The sequence below is a fragment of the Limanda limanda genome, chromosome 2, assembly GCF_963576545.1.
Source record: "Limanda limanda chromosome 2, fLimLim1.1, whole genome shotgun sequence".
Classification (NCBI taxonomy): Eukaryota; Metazoa; Chordata; class Actinopteri; order Pleuronectiformes; family Pleuronectidae; genus Limanda; species Limanda limanda.
The window spans coordinates 3581974-3597862 of NC_083637.1; the positions used below are offsets into that span (position 1 = coordinate 3581974).

Below are 15889 nucleotides of genomic sequence, written 5' to 3' on the forward strand. Positions count from 1 at the left end.
TCATGGTTGCTTGATAGTATTCTTGATCCACTTCAAGTATGGCTGATAACAGAGGTCCATAGATGTAGCTGGTGCAGCAAAGGCATGTGTAGGATGACCCCTTACATGGACACCATAAATCCTGTCCCTGTACACCACTCCTCCACCAGAGTCACCCTGTGAGAGACATACGTGTGTTTATTGCAGCTTTTTGCTGTAATCATTAACATTTCTATTTTTAACAAACAATTGACACTTGCTATAGCTGAAAAAATTAAACAAAGTTAGAAGACATGTACTCACGCCACCTGTATCCATCGAACGTGCTCTGTAACAGAACCAGTGCTCGTGTCTTACAACTTGACAGTCGGTGATGTTCATATCAGCACATTGCAGAGTGTCTGGAAAACCACGTCCTGAAGAGAAGAAAGTTTATATCAGTGAACTCACCACTGGAAGATTATTATAGTTATTGATACTTTAATAAACTACATTGAACCTAAGATAGTTTTTTGTATAAATAAGCAACACTATGAAGACAGAGAAAAACCTGATTGATTTAAATATTTGTCTCTTAAAAAAACAAGAAGACAAGTAAAAAAAGATATAAAAATAATCCAATAACATGAAACTCACGTTTTTCATTATTTGGGCCAAGCTTCGAGATACCGTGACCTGCCACCTGAACCACAGCACCTCTGTAAGAAACAAAAATGTAAATTAAAATATAGTTTGAAACTATACGTAGCAAGTTAACTAATTGTTGTTTTTTATTTTCAAATTTTCACTGGAAGGATGAGAACTCACATCGTGGGACGATGTTGACAGTCAGGAAGTTGTACAGGTTTGAAACCTACAACTGCTCCAGGCAGCTTCAGTAACATGAGGTCGTGTATCTTGCCGTCGTTGAAGATTTTAGGTTTCTCTGTGATTCTCACTACTTGAGGAGGACCAGGATGCACGCCTATATATGCGGTGAAAGTCCTACAGGTAAAGGTTTAAACATCACAGTCAACATAACATATTTTAATACTGTTGGTTATTAATCATAGTTTCACATCAAACCATTAATGACCGGTGCAACAGAGCATTAAAGTAAAAGTTGAATCACTTCCTCACCGTCCTGGCTTAAAGCAGTGACCTGCAGTCAGAATCCACTGGCGACTGATCAGAGAGCCGCCACAACGGAACCGTTGTCGGTCCATATCAGTTGATATCACCTTGACATGGTACAGACGCTCCTTTGCTCCACACTCTTCACCTCCGAAGATTCTCTTCTCCAGATCAACCACTGTGCTCACTGTCACACCTGAATGAGACAGAGAACAACATCTTATCACAGTATCTGACCAAAAGAAAGAGAAGCAGCCGCAGTATTTCTTGGTCAGACCCAGTCATGTCACAAAATGCTTCACCTTCACACCTTGATAAAAGACAGAAATGTGATGCATTGCTTTACTGAAACAGGTTGACACTAGAACACAGAAACAATTGGATCCTACTCACCAAGCCACATGGCAAAGAGAAGAGTTGTGAGACAAGCCATCGCTGTCCTTCACCGTCTCAGTGACTGTCCTCCAGATGCAACAGTTGTGTCTTTTTAAATCTGTTCACGCTGTCCTGTCGGCGTCTGAGGCACCAATCACATCGTGAAGATTTACTGACTCATCCCCATTGGTTAAAGTAATCTGTACATCTATGCTAATTGTTGATGTTTGTCAGTTGTTGTTGTCCAGTTGCAATGAATCGCTAGCAGCAGTTAATAATGTTGAAAAACTGTTATTTCCTCAAACAAGTTGACAGTTAGTTCTTACAGTTTGGTTTGTGTCTCAAAGGAAAACATGAAAACGACCTCCCTCATTACAGCTTTGCTCTGATTCCCCAACGGTTCCTGTTGTATTTCATGAGCAGTATTTCAACATTCACAAAATAAATCGTACATTGATCTACGCCTTTCTGACACAATGTCAACAACGATTTGAATGTTTTTCCATTAGTTTCAATAAAAGGAGCAGGCAATTCACTGGACGACTTCTAACAGGGATTTTCTTACAATACAAAATGATCCATATATAGCATCTTGACAGATATTGTATTTCCAGTTTATCTTAAAAAACACAGCTTGTCCTGTTTTGACAGTTTTTCTGACTCGCAGATTGAAGAAAGATTTCAGTTGAAAGACGACCAAAGAGAAACAGCCAGTCACCAATACAGCAGAAGTAAGAAAGAGAAGTGTCTTTACAGGTCAATTCTATACACAGGTCCACAGTCTAATGTGTTAATAAGGAGGAAAAGACCCTGACAAAAATGTTATATGAGAATTATTTGATTTTACGTGAATCTTTTCAATTACTTATGAATCCCTAAAGTTTTTTCTGTGATGGAAACGGATTCAAACTAAAGCTGAGCCTTCGGTCCGTCCATTGTCATCCTCTTGTCCTGGCTTAGGTTGCACCGGTAGACAACCCACACGTTTTGATATCTTATTAATGCACCCTAAATATAAAATGTGGAAGGCTTTACAATTTACCCTCAGACCAGGTTTTGATTGGTCAACCAAGCCATGGTCTTTTGCAGCCTCAAGATACCAATGCCCCTATGAGTGTGACCCAAACCACTACGAGTCGGCCTGAAGATATCAAGACTGCGTCCTTATTTACTCCCTCTAAGTAGATTGTGTTTGTTCATGTTTCAGGGACTAATATCTATGATTGTCCAACCGTTGTGAGACATGAACTCTGGAGAATGTCTGGACAGCTTAAGACTTGGCAGAGGTATGTGCTCTCTATGTGCAATTTCTAGTTTATTGGTTGTTTTTTTGTCAGCAGGATTACCTAAAACTAATGAAACTAAGTGTAAGGATGAGAAATGGGCCAAAAAAGAACCCATTTGATTTAAGCGTGAATCTGGACAAAGATGCTGACCTAGGAATTGTTTTAATTTATATATATTACCAAAATTGAGCATCCTATATACATATTATACATCTGCAGGGTTAGTCATATTTGTATACATATTTTGACCTATTACACAGGGAATACTGTACGGATCTTGATTCGGTTATATTTTCACCAACATGGGATTCTTTTGCTGAATTATGTTGTTTATGATCTTGTTTAGTTGGTTGTGATTGAATTTAAGGAGTTAAGCTGTTGGACCCTGGTTAGGTGAGACATGTACTAAGTGTCCTAATTTCAAATTGAAACATAGAGCATGTAGAATAAAAATACTTATAGTGTGGATCATGCATTAGTCTACATGGAACATTTTCATAAAGAGCTGGTGGTCCCACAGGCAAATTAAAGATTTTGGATAAATGTGACGCGTTCTGGTTACACTTACAGCTGTTATCTCTGAAAGCCATCCTGAGAACTTGCTCTGTTTTTTACTTTTCATCCTTACTTGCAGATTGGACACAGAGATTTCCCGGCTCAAACACTTGTCAGCTTCGTGTCAACAGATGTGAGAAGGGGAAGAAGTGGTTTGAATAAGAGAACAAACAGTTGCCATCAGAACTATTGCAACAGAAATGCCAATTTTGAAATCAATCGGTTAGAATAACAACGTCAACAAGACGTGGCGCACAAAACTGAGAGAATACATGTATCTCAGGATAAAATAGAGGAGCCATGTAGGTAGAGGACACTGCCAAAGATGGCCAAAGATTTTCAATTTGAAAAGTCTACAAGATTCAAGAGTTTTAAAGCGCCCATATTCTGTAAAATACATTTTCTGGGCTTTTACCATCCATAATGACTTGAAGGGATCATCGCCCATTACTTGGAAATGGGCGTGGCAAAATGGCTCAACAGCGCCACCTGGAACGCAGCTCCTAGGTTTCCACATGACCGATTTTCACCAACGTCGGGACAAAGGTGTATTGTGACTTATCATAGAAAAAAGCCTCAAGGAGCATTATGAAAAAAGCAACAGGAAGCCTGCCATTTTGGATTTAGTGTCCATTTTGCCCATATTCCATATTTTTACTTTGATGTACTTGCTGTAGAGCTTTCATCAAATCAACTTAAAATTTAGATGAGTGTCATCACAACAAGATGGAGATATAAACTTGCTTGAATTTCAACTTTTCGTCACACCGTGAGACCGTGGTGTGGCGTCAAAGTTTGATTAAACGCCATCAAAACACAAGCTTCAGTATCTCGGACACATTTGGTCTGATCGAGTCCAAACTAGACACATAAGGGCCCTTAAATAGATAAACAATGCATGAAAAAGTAATGTAAATCCATAAAACATGTTCTTTCCATGTTTTAGGGTAGTCATTCAATTCATTGGTACTAAAGGTAAGAAAAAACATTGGCTAAAGAAGTTTTACACTGTGCAGGAATGTGTTCATGTGTGTAGTTTGACTTTGACACTAAAACATTAAAAACAACAAGCCACAAATGCAGTGATACTCATTTTATTTCAGTTGACAGAACATTGGGAAAAGAAAGTAAAATTTATAATTTTTCTTTTTAATATTGGTAAAAGAAGAACAGACTATTATAATGTATACCGTTATAGTTTTGTTTCCAATACAATGACTGTATGATAGCAGAAGTCATCTTTAGAATTTACATATGGGAAAATGCACAATTGTTTATTTTTACAAATTGTATTTCCTATACAATCGCATAACAAATATTTCACAAATTAACAAATGATAGTTAAAGATTTAATAAACAATGACATCAACTGTAAATTTAGATGTGAAATTTCTGTTGAATAACTGAACATTTCACCATTAACCAGAAGCTGCATTTGCTCATGGTTGCTTGATAGTATTCTTGATCCACTTCAAGTATGGCGGATAACAGAGGTCCATAGATGTAGCTGGTGCAGCAAAGGCATGTGTAGGATGACCCCTTACATGGACACCATAAATCCTGTCCCTGTACACCACTCCTCCACCAGAGTCACCCTGTGAGAGACATACGTGTGTTTATTGCAGTTTTTTGCTGTAATCATTAACATTTCTATTTTTAACAAACAATTGACACTTGCTATAGCTGAAAAAATTAAACAAAGTTAGAAGCCATGTACTCACGCCACCTGTATCCATCGAACGTGCTCTGTAACAGAACCAGTGCTCATGGATTCGACCTTGACAGTCGGCGATGTTCATATCAGCACATTGCAGAGTGTCTGAAGAACTAGGTACTGAAGAGAAGAAAAGTTTTTATCAGTGAACTCACCACTGGAAGATTATTATACTTATTGATACTTTAATAAACTACATTGAACCTAAGATAGTTTTCTGTATACAGGGTTCATACACATTTTGACCAATGGATTTCCATGACTTTTCAATAACTTTAAACCAAATTTCCATGACCGAACATTTTGTGAAATCTCGGTGTATACATCAAAAAGTGACAAAATGTAGTATTCAAACTGACAATGAGAATTCCAAGGCATATAGTTTACCTTAAATGACACAAACCCAAGTATGCCTGCCTATATTTTGAGCGTATTTCTTTAAAAGCATATGAATTATTTAAAACTCAGCGTAAATTAACCAGGGATGGGCATTCGATTAAATTGTCTTAATCGATCGTCTATTAATTATGCCCATCCCTAAAATGAACGACATGAAAATATGAATATAACAAATTTCCATGACTTTTCCAAAACTTTTGGGAGATTATTTTTTCCCATGACTTTTCCAGGCCTGGAAAAACACATTTTAAATTCCATGACTTTTCCAGGTTTTCCATGACCGTACGAACCCTGTGTATAAATACGCAACACTATGAAGACAGAGAAAAACCTGATTGATTTAAATATTTGTCTCTTAAAAAAAACAAGAACACAAGGAAAAAAAGATATAAAAATAATTCAATAACATGAAACTCACGTTTTTCATTATTTGGGCCAAGCTTCGAGATACCGTGACCTGCCACCTGAACCACAGCACCTCTGTAAGAAACAAAAATGTAAATTAAAATATAGTTTGAAACTATTCGTAGCAAGTTAACTAATTGTTGTTTTTTATTTTCAAATTTTCACTGGAAGGATGAGAACTCACATCGTGGGACGATGTTGACAGTCGGGAAGTTGTACAGGTTTGATACCTACTGCTTCAGGCAGATTCAGTAACATGAGGTCGTGTATCTTGCCGTCGTTGAAGATTTTAGGTTTCTCTGTGATTCTCACTACTCGAGGAGGACCAGGATGCACGCCTATATATGCGGTGAAAGTCCTACAGGTAAAGGTTTAAACATCACAGTCAACATAACATATTTTAATACTGTTGGTTATTAATCATAGTTTCACATCAAACCATTAATGACCGGTGCATCAGAGCATTAAAGTAAAAGTTTAATCACTTTCTCACCGTCCTGGCTTAAAGCAGTGACCTGCAGTCAGAATCCATCGGTCACTGATCAGAGAGCCGCCACAACGGAACCGTTGTCGGTCCAAATCAGTTGATATCACCTTGACATGGTACAGACGCTCCTTTGCTCCACACTCTTCACCTCCGAAGATTCTCTTCTCCAGATCAACCACTGTGCTCACTGTCACACCTGAATGAGACAGAGAACAACATCTTATCACAGTATCTGACCAGAAGAAAGAGAAGCAGCCGCAGTATTTCTTGGTCAGACCCGGTCATGTCACAAAATGCTTCACTTTCACAACTTGATAAAAGACAGAAATGTGATGCATTGCTTTACTGAAACAGGTTGACACTAGAACACAGAAACAATTGGATCCTACTCACCAAGCCACATGGCAAAGAGAAGAGTTGTGAGACGAGCCATCCCTGTCCTTCACCGTCTCGGTGACTGTCCTCCAGATGCAACAGTTGTGTCTTTTTAAATCTGTTCACGCTGTCCCGTCGGCCTCTGAGGCACCAATCACATTGTGAAGATTTACTGATGCATCCCCATTGGCTAAAGTAATCTGCACATCTATGCTAATTGTTGATGTTTATCAGTTGTTGTTGTCCAGTTGCAATGAATCGCTAGCAGCAGTTAATAATGTTGAAAAACTGTTATTTCCTCAAACAAGTTGACAGTTAGTTCTTACAGTTTGGTTTGTGTCTCAAAGGACAGCATGAAAACGACCTCCCTCATTACAGCTTTGCTCTGATTCCCCAACGGTTCTTGTTGTATTGCATGAGCAGTATTTCAACATTCACAAAATAAGTTGTACATTGATCTACGCCTTTCTGACACAATGTCAACAACGATTTGAATGTTTTTCCATTAGTTTCAATAAAAGGAGCAGGCAATTCACTGGACGACTTCTAACAGGGATTTTCTTACAATACAAAATGATCCATATATAGCATCTTGACAGATATTGTATTTCCAGTTTATCTTAAAAAACACAGCTTGTCCTGTTTTGACAGTTTTTCTGACTTGCAGATTGAAGAAAGAGATTTCAGTTGAAGGACGACCAAAGAGAAACAGCCAGTCACCAATACAGCAGAAGTAAGAAAGAGAAGTGTCTCTACAGGTCAATTCTATACACAGCTTCACAGTCTGATGTGTTAATAAGGAGGATTAGACCCTGATACAAATATTATATGAGAATTATTTGACTTTACGTGAATCTGTACAATAACTTATGAATCCCTAAAGTTTTTTCTGTGATGGAAACGGATTCAAACTAAAGCTGAGCCTTCGGTCCGTCCATTGTCATCCACTTGTCCTGGCTTAGGTTGCATCGGTAGACAACAACACATTTTGTTATCTTATTAATGCACCATAAATTTAAAATGTGGAAGGCTTTACAATTTACCTCAGAACAGGTTTTGATTGGTCAACCGTGCCATGGTCTTTTGCAGCCTCAAGATACCAATGCTCCGACAATGAGTGTGACCCAAACCACTACGAGTTGGCCTGAAGATATCAAGACTGGGTTCTTTATTACTCCCTCTAAGTAGATTGTGTTTGTTCATGATTAAGGGACTAATATCTATGATTGTCCAACCGTTGTGAGACATGAACTCTGGAGAATGTCTGGACATCTTAAGCCTTGGCAGAGGTATGTGCTCTCTATGTGCAATTTCTAGTTTATTGGTTGTTTTTTTTGTCAGCAGGATTACCTAAAACTAATGTAACTAAGTGTAAGGATGAGAAATGGGCCAAAAAATAACCCATTTGATTTTAGCTTGAATCTGGACAAAGATGCTGACCTAGGAATTGTTTTAATTTATATATTTAACCAAAATTGAGCATCTTATATACATATTATACATCTGCAGGGTTAGTCATATTTTTATACATATTTTGACCTATTACCCAGGGAATACTGCACGGGTCTTGATTCAGTTCTATTTTCACCAACATGGGATTCTTTTGCTGAATAGATTATGTTGGACCCTGGTTTAGGTGAGACATCAGACATGTATTGAGTGTCCTTCTAATTTCAAACTGAAACATAGAGCATGTAAAATAAAAATACTTATAGTGTGGATCATGCATTAGTCTACAAGGAACATTTTCATAAAGAGCTGGTGGTCCCACAGGCAAATGAAAGATTTTAGATAATCGTGACGCGTTCTGGTTACACTTACAGCTGTTATCTCTGAAAGCCATCCTGAGAACTTGCTCTGTTTTTTACTTTTCATCCTTACTTGCAGATTGGACACAGAGATTTCCCGGCTCAAACACTTGTCAGCTTCGTGTCAACAGATGTGAGAAGGGGAAGAAGTGGTTTGAATAAGAGAACAAACAGTTGCCATCAGAACTATTGCAACAGAAATGCCAATTTCGAAATCAATCGGTTAGAATAACAACGTCAACAAGACGTGGCGCACAAAACTGAGAGAATACAGGTATCTCAGGATAAAATAGAGGAGCCATGTAGGTAGAGGACACTGCCAAAGATGGCCAAACATTTTCAATTTGAAAAGTCTACAAGATTCAAGAGTTTTAAAGCGCCCATATTGTGTAAAATACATTTTCTGGGCTTTTACCATCCATAATGACTTGAAGGGATCATCGCCCATTATTTGGAAATGGGCGTGGCAAAATGGCTCAACAGCGCCACCTGGAACGCAGCTCCTAGGTTTCCACATGAACGATTTTCACCAACGTCGGGACAAAGGTGTATCGTGAGTAATCATAGATAAAAGCCTCAAGGAGCATTATGAAAAAAGCAACAGGAAGCCTGCCATTTTGGATTTAGTGTCCATTTTGGCCATATTCCATATTTTTACTTTGATGTACCTGCTGTAGAGCTTTCATCAAATCAACTTAAAATTTAGATGAGTGTCATCACAACAAGATGGAGATATAAACTTGCTCGAATTTCAACTTTTCGTCACACCGTGAGACCGTGGTGTGGCGTCAAAGTTTGATTAAACGCCATCAAAACACAAGCTTCAGTATCTCGGACACATTTGGTCTGATCGAGTCCAAACTAGACACATAAGGGCCCGTTAGTGCTTCAACGTAGCCCTAGTTTCTGTCTGTAATTACTTTTTCAGTCCAACAAATAAGTTCTGTGAGGAAAAGCAGACTCAATCTACCAGCATCACCAGCAGCGGCACCCAACAAAGTGCACTTAACCTGGGCTGGAATAAAACTGAGATTTTAATGTCTTCTTCTCAAAATGGTGAAATGCAAAACACATCCTCATGCTATGGTAAAAGCAGAGTTCTGGATTGAACTTTTTTGATGCATTTGTTTTGTCTTCCCACAATTGTTCCACGTGGAGACAAACTTAAATAGATAAACAATGCATGAAAAAGTAATGTAAATCCATAAAACATGTTCTTTCCATGTTTTAGGGTAGTCATTCAATTCATTGGTACTAAAGGTAAGAAAAAACATTGGCTAAAGAAGTTTTACACTGTGCAGGAATGTGTTAATGTGTGTAGTTTGACTTTGACACTAAAACATTAAAAACAACAAGCCACAAATGCAGTGATACTCATTTTATTTCAGTTGACAGAACATTGGGAAAAGAAAGTAAAATTTATAATTTTTCTTTTTAATATTGGTAAAAGAAGAACAGACTATTATTATGTATACCGTTATAGTTTTGTTTCCAATACAATGACTGTATGATAGCAGAAGCCATCTTTAGAATTTACATATGGGAAAATGCACAATTGTTTATTTTTACAAATTGTATTTCCTATACAATCGCATAACAAATATTTCACAAATTAACAAATGATAGTTAAAGATTTAATAAACAATGACATCAACTGTAAATTTAGATGTGAAATTTCTGTTGAATAACTGAACATTTCACCATTAACCAGAAGCTGCATTTGCTCATGGTTGCTTGATAGTATCCTTGATCCACTTCAAGTATGGCGGATAACAGAGGTCCATAGATGTAGCTGGTGCAGCAAAGGCATGTGTAGGATGACCCCTTACATGGACACCATAAATCCTGTCCCTGTACACCACTCCTCCACCAGAGTCACCCTGTGAGAGACATACGTGTGTTTATTGCAGTTTTTTGCTGTAATCATTAACATTTCTATTTTTAACAAACAATTGACACTTGCTATAGCTGAAAAAATTAAACAAAGTTAGAAGCCATGTACTTACGCCACCTGTATCCATCGAACGTGCTCTGTAACAGAACCAGTGCTCATGGATTCGACCTTGACAGTCGGCGATGTTCATATCAGCACATTGCAGAGTGTCTGAAGAACTAGGTACTGAAGAGAAGAAAAGTTTTTATCAGTGAACTCACCACTGGAAGATTATTATACTTATTGATACTTTAATAAACTACATTGAACCTAAGATAGTTTTCTGTATACAGGGTTCATACACATTTTGACCAATGGATTTCCATGACTTTTCAATAACTTTAAACCAAATTTCCATGACCGAACATTTTGTGAAATCTCGGTGTATACATCAAAAAGTGACAAAATGTAGTATTCAAACTGACAATGAGAATTCCAAGGCATACAGTATACCTTAAATGACACAAACCCAAGTATGCCTGCCTATATTTTGAGCGTATTTCTTTAAAAGCATATGAATTATTTAAAACTCAGCGTAAATTAACCAGGGATGGGCATTCGATTAAATTGTCTTAATCGATCGTCTATTAATTATGCCCATCCCTAAAATGAACGACATGAAAATATGAATATAACAAATTTCCATGACTTTTCCAAAACTTTTGGGAGATTATTTTTTCCCATGACTTTTCCAGGCCTGGAAAAACACATTTTAAAATTCCATGACTTTTCCAGGTTTTCCATGACCGTACGAACCCTGTGTATAAATACGCAACACTATGAAGACAGAGAAAAACCTGATTGATTTAAATATTTGTCTCTTAAAAAAAACAAGAACACAAGGAAAAAAAGATATAAAAATAATTCAATAACATGAAACTCACGTTTTTCATTATTTGGGCCAAGCTTCGAGCGACCGTGACCTGCCACCTGAACCACAGCACCTCTGTAAGAAAAAAAAATGTAAATTGAAATATAGTTTGAAACTATAAGTAGTAAGTTAACTAATCGTTGTTTTTATTTTCAAATGTTCACTGGAAGGATGAGAACTCACATCTTGGGACGATGTTGACAGTCGGGAGGTTGTACAGGTTTGAAACCTACAACTGCTTCAGGCAGCTTCAGTAACATGAGGTCGTGTATCTTGCCGTCGTTGAAGATCTTAGGTGGATCTTTGATTCCCACAGGAAAAGCATGATGCACGCCTATATATGCGGTGAATGTCCTACAGGTAAAAGTTTAAACATCACAGTCAACATAACATATTTTAATACTGTTGGTTATTAATCATAGTTTCACATCAAACCATTAATGACCGGTGCAACAGGGCATTAAAGTAAAAGTTGAATCACTTCCTCACCCTCCTGGCTTAAAGCAGTGACCTGCAGTCAGAATCCATCGGTCACTGATCAGAGAGCCGCCACAAAGGAACTGTTGTCGGTCCATATCAGTGGTTATCAGCTGGACATGGTACTGACGCTCTTTTGGTCCACACTCTTCACCTCCGAAGATTCTCTTCTCCAGATCGACCACTGTGCTCACTGTCACACCTGAATGAGACAGAGAACAACATCTTATCACAGTATCTGACCAAAAGAAAAAGAAGCAGCAGCAGTATTTCTTGGTCAGACCCGGTCATGTCACAAAATGCTTCACCTTCACACCTTGATAAAAGACAGAAATGTGATGCATTGCTTTACTGAAACAGTTTGAAACCAGAACACAGAGAGAATTGCTGCCTACTCACCAAGCCACATGGCAAAGAGAAGAGTTGTGAGACGAGCCATCGCTGTCCTTCACCGTCTCGGTGACTGTCCTCCAGATGCAACAGTTGCTTCTTTTTAAATCTGTTCACGCTGTCCCGTCGGCCTCTGAGGCACCAATCACATTGTGAAGATTTACTGACGCATCCCCATTGGTTAAAGTAATCTGCACATCTATGCTAATTGTTGATCTTTATCAGTTGTTGTTGTCCCATTGCAATGAATCGCTAGCAGCAGTTAATAATGTTGAAAAACTGTTAGTTCCTCAAACAATTTAAAAGTTAGTTCTTACAGTTTGGTTTGTGTCTCAAAGGACAGCGTGAAAACTATCTCCCTCATTACAGCTTTGCTCTGGTTCCCCAACGGTTCCTGTTGTATTTCATGAGCAGTATATCAACATTCACAAAATAAGTCGTACCTGAATCTACGGCATTATGGTATTTTTTTCTTTTTTTTTTTTTATACTAACAATTTTGTAGCACTTAAATGGCACGTACTTATATAACTTTGTAGTTTTGCTTTATTTTTGAAGAAATCGTACTTTCTTGATTCTTGTTGTTCTGGGTTTGAACCCTCGGGGTTGAATGCACTTATTGTAAGTCGCTTTGGATAAAAGCGTCAGCTAAATTAAATTTGCCCGGGAGTGTGGTGTATAGGGCTCGAAATGGCACATGATCTCCCTTCACTTTTTCCCTTTGCCCTGTGAGCCCTTCTGTAAAATTAGAGGATCAAGGAAACGAAAAGTGGACAATGAGTGCCGAGTGTTTAACAGTCGACAACAAAATACTTTTTCACTGATGTCCAAAAGAAGGCTGTATGCCTGATATGCCGATAAACTGTCGCAGTTTTCATGGAGTACAACATCAGCCATCACTTTGCTGATAAGTATGCTAACTACGCTAGCAAGCAGTCAACGCAAGAACGGGTGGCTGCAGCTCAGAGGTTGGCGACTAATTTACAGACTCAGCAACATTTTTTTTCACAGACAAACTGCGATTAAAGAGTCATCTACCAAGGCATGTTTTTGGGGGGGCATTCGAAATAGCGAAGGCTAGCAAGCCGTTCTCTGAAGGCGGGTTTTTGTTAAATGGCCTTGCAAATAAGTGCTTTGCTACTTGGTAAAGGCCAAATCCTTTCATGTAATGATTTTCCCATGTCATTTATATTAGTTCACAAAAACACTCCATCCACCTGTTCCTGGCCCGGCCCCTCTGTCAATTTTTGGAACCCATTGTGGCCCGCGAGTCAAAAAGTTTCAATGTTTTTCCATCAGTTTCAATGAAAGAAGCAGGCAACGTACTGGACGACTTCTAACAGGGAATGTCTTACAATACAAAATGATCCATATTTAGCATCTCGACAGATATTGTATTTCCAGTTTATCTTTAAAAAACACAGCTTGTCCTGTTTCGACCTTTTTTCTGACTTGCAGATTGAAGAAAGAGATTTCAGTTGAAGGACGACCAAAGAGAAACAGCCAGTCACCCATACAGCAGAAGTAAGAAAGAGAAGTGTCTCTACAGGTCAATTCTATATACAGGTCCACAGTCTAATGTGTTAATAAGGTTGACTCTCAGACTCAATTCTAGTCAGAATATGAGTCTGAGACCGCTCCATTGGGCTGTGACTATGGGGAGTGTTTCAACCGAACCAGGAAAAAAAATGCCTCTTCGCTCAATTGGATAGACCTACAACCAATCAGAGCAACGTAGTATGTGACGTATGTTTAGCGACATTGTGAGTTATTTACGAAGTCAGACAGTCAAGACTTTCTCTTACCATAAAAAAACAACACAGCGTGTTGACTCATTGAGATCTTTATTACAAGATGAACAACTCCTGTGGCAGTTAAACGGGATCAGTTCAATGGTTACACTGTAAATAAGCGCTGCTGTACTCTTAAGCCCCGCTGAGAGAGCAGCTAGCCGCTGAGAGCTAGCTCGATTTGACGTCTCTCGACCTCTCACTCCGGTTGTTGTCACGCCATCACTTTCGGAACTCCTCACCCAGACCCGGGTCTGACAAGGTTCCCTTCCCCGTGAACTGAACGTCCGTGTGCGGACATGAAGCCGAGCAGCAGCGGCAGCTAGCTCCGGGCAGCTTCCTCCAGCTGCTAACAGCCTCACTGTGCTGCGTTCAGGGCAACCTTGTTCAGGGAAACCTCCTGCCACATAGCGAACATGCAATAGTTTTATCGTTGAAAAAATAATGTCCACCTCGTCGTGCACGCCGAGTTGCATCGCCATGCCTTGATCGCGTTTCTCTGTTCCTCTTTCAAAATTAATGCGCTATCGATGTCTTCTAAAACAGACTCAATGGCAGCATCTACACACCTCAGCTCTCCAGCGGCAGGCGGTTTGTGGAAAAAAAGTCAACCCAAGCGCTGTTTGATGACGTAGTTGATTACGTAACTGCTGATCACATATCTATGGTTGATCATCTGTCCATCATCGTATAAAGCCCGCCCTGACAATGTGATTGGTCCAAACAGCATTATTTCTCCCCAATGGAGCGACTCCAGACCGAACTTCCCGAACCAAAAAATGTTGTGGGCGGGGCTAAGTTCGTCTGGAACCCAGGCTAGTTGATATCTGCATTTATCAATCAATCAATCAATCAATCAATCAATCAATCAATCAATCAATCAATCACATTCTATTTTTATAACCAATAATCACAAATCAGTTTAGGACTTGTTATGTTGTTGATAATCCCAGATATAAATATTTTGCAGAAGAAACTTCAGAAATTTTGTGAATTTATCTTTTACATAATAAATAAGGTACAACACGTTTCCTTTGGTCATGGAGAAAGAACTGGAGCCAAAAACATAATCACATAAAAATTAAGTTTATGATTAAAGTGTAAAATATAAAGACTCATCATGATTCACATTACTTGTTCACAACGGTTTTATCTTGAGACTCATTGCCAGTTTTACCTTTGACTTCGGTATTGGAATCAGCCGCCAACAATCCTCCTTGTTCAGGCTCTAGTTATAAGTAAGTTAATCATGACTCAGATATAATTATAAGAGATAAAGAAGAGAAGTCATCTCTACATTTTCTATTTGCTACTTCTCCCTTCTCATATCTTCTCTTTAATCCATTAATTAGCTATTCATTGTAACCACACTTTGAATCCTTTCCCGTATAATGAATAAAACAAATAAGGTGATGATTCAGATTCTGCCTCTGTGTCTCTATGCTCCCGCTGCAGAGTGAGTTCAGACCAGTCACATCACAGGGACACGTGGGGAATAACAAATACGTGATTAAGTGAGAGAGGGAACAAACTGTTTTTAACACTTTCACAGAGCGTGAGCGTTCGACCTTGAGACGCTCCCGCTCTACGTTCACCCTCTGATCCCACGCTCGGCATCAAACACCTGTTCACACTTTGAACAGCAAACAGCACCTGTGGAAACTAGCCGACGGGTTTCACAGAGGGAGACTTTGATTGAAATGCTACCAAAGCAATCAGACGTTACAGACGACCATATTAAAGCCCGGAGTGTTTGGAGATTAATTATAGCTCGGAGGCCGAGTCTCTCGGATCTATCGAACACGTTTGATTGAAAGTTCTCCTGCATCAGGAGCAGGCCGCCGAGCAAAGTGTCCCACAGCCATGGAGAGAAAAGGGCTTTTTGAAAAAGTCATTTCTAATCTGACTTGACAGCTTCCTGTTGGTGATCGTC

The 15889-nt window shown here is 38.9% G+C and overlaps 2 protein-coding genes across 2 annotated transcripts; both read right to left on the reverse strand.

Annotated features, from left to right (window-relative positions):
• On the reverse strand, positions 1–1525 carry LOC133015503 (serine protease 1-like). The gene is made up of 4 exons (XM_061082728.1): positions 1486–1525; positions 1099–1288; positions 837–963; positions 1–168 (listed from the first exon to the last, which is right to left on the reverse strand). Exons 1-4 carry the CDS (start codon positions 1523–1525, stop codon positions 1–3), a joined length of 525 nt encoding a protein of 174 aa, XP_060938711.1.
• A 4481-nt stretch (positions 1526–6006) lies between these two features.
• On the reverse strand, positions 6007–12216 carry LOC133015523 (kallikrein-8-like). The gene is made up of 9 exons (XM_061082751.1): positions 12177–12216; positions 11790–11979; positions 11484–11654; positions 11314–11375; positions 10503–10615; positions 10231–10376; positions 6760–6830; positions 6320–6509; positions 6007–6184 (listed from the first exon to the last, which is right to left on the reverse strand). The coding sequence occupies exons 1-9, from the start codon at positions 12214–12216 to the stop codon at positions 6007–6009; spliced, it is 1161 nt and encodes a 386-aa protein (XP_060938734.1).
• Positions 12217–15889: the final 3673 nt, after the last annotated feature.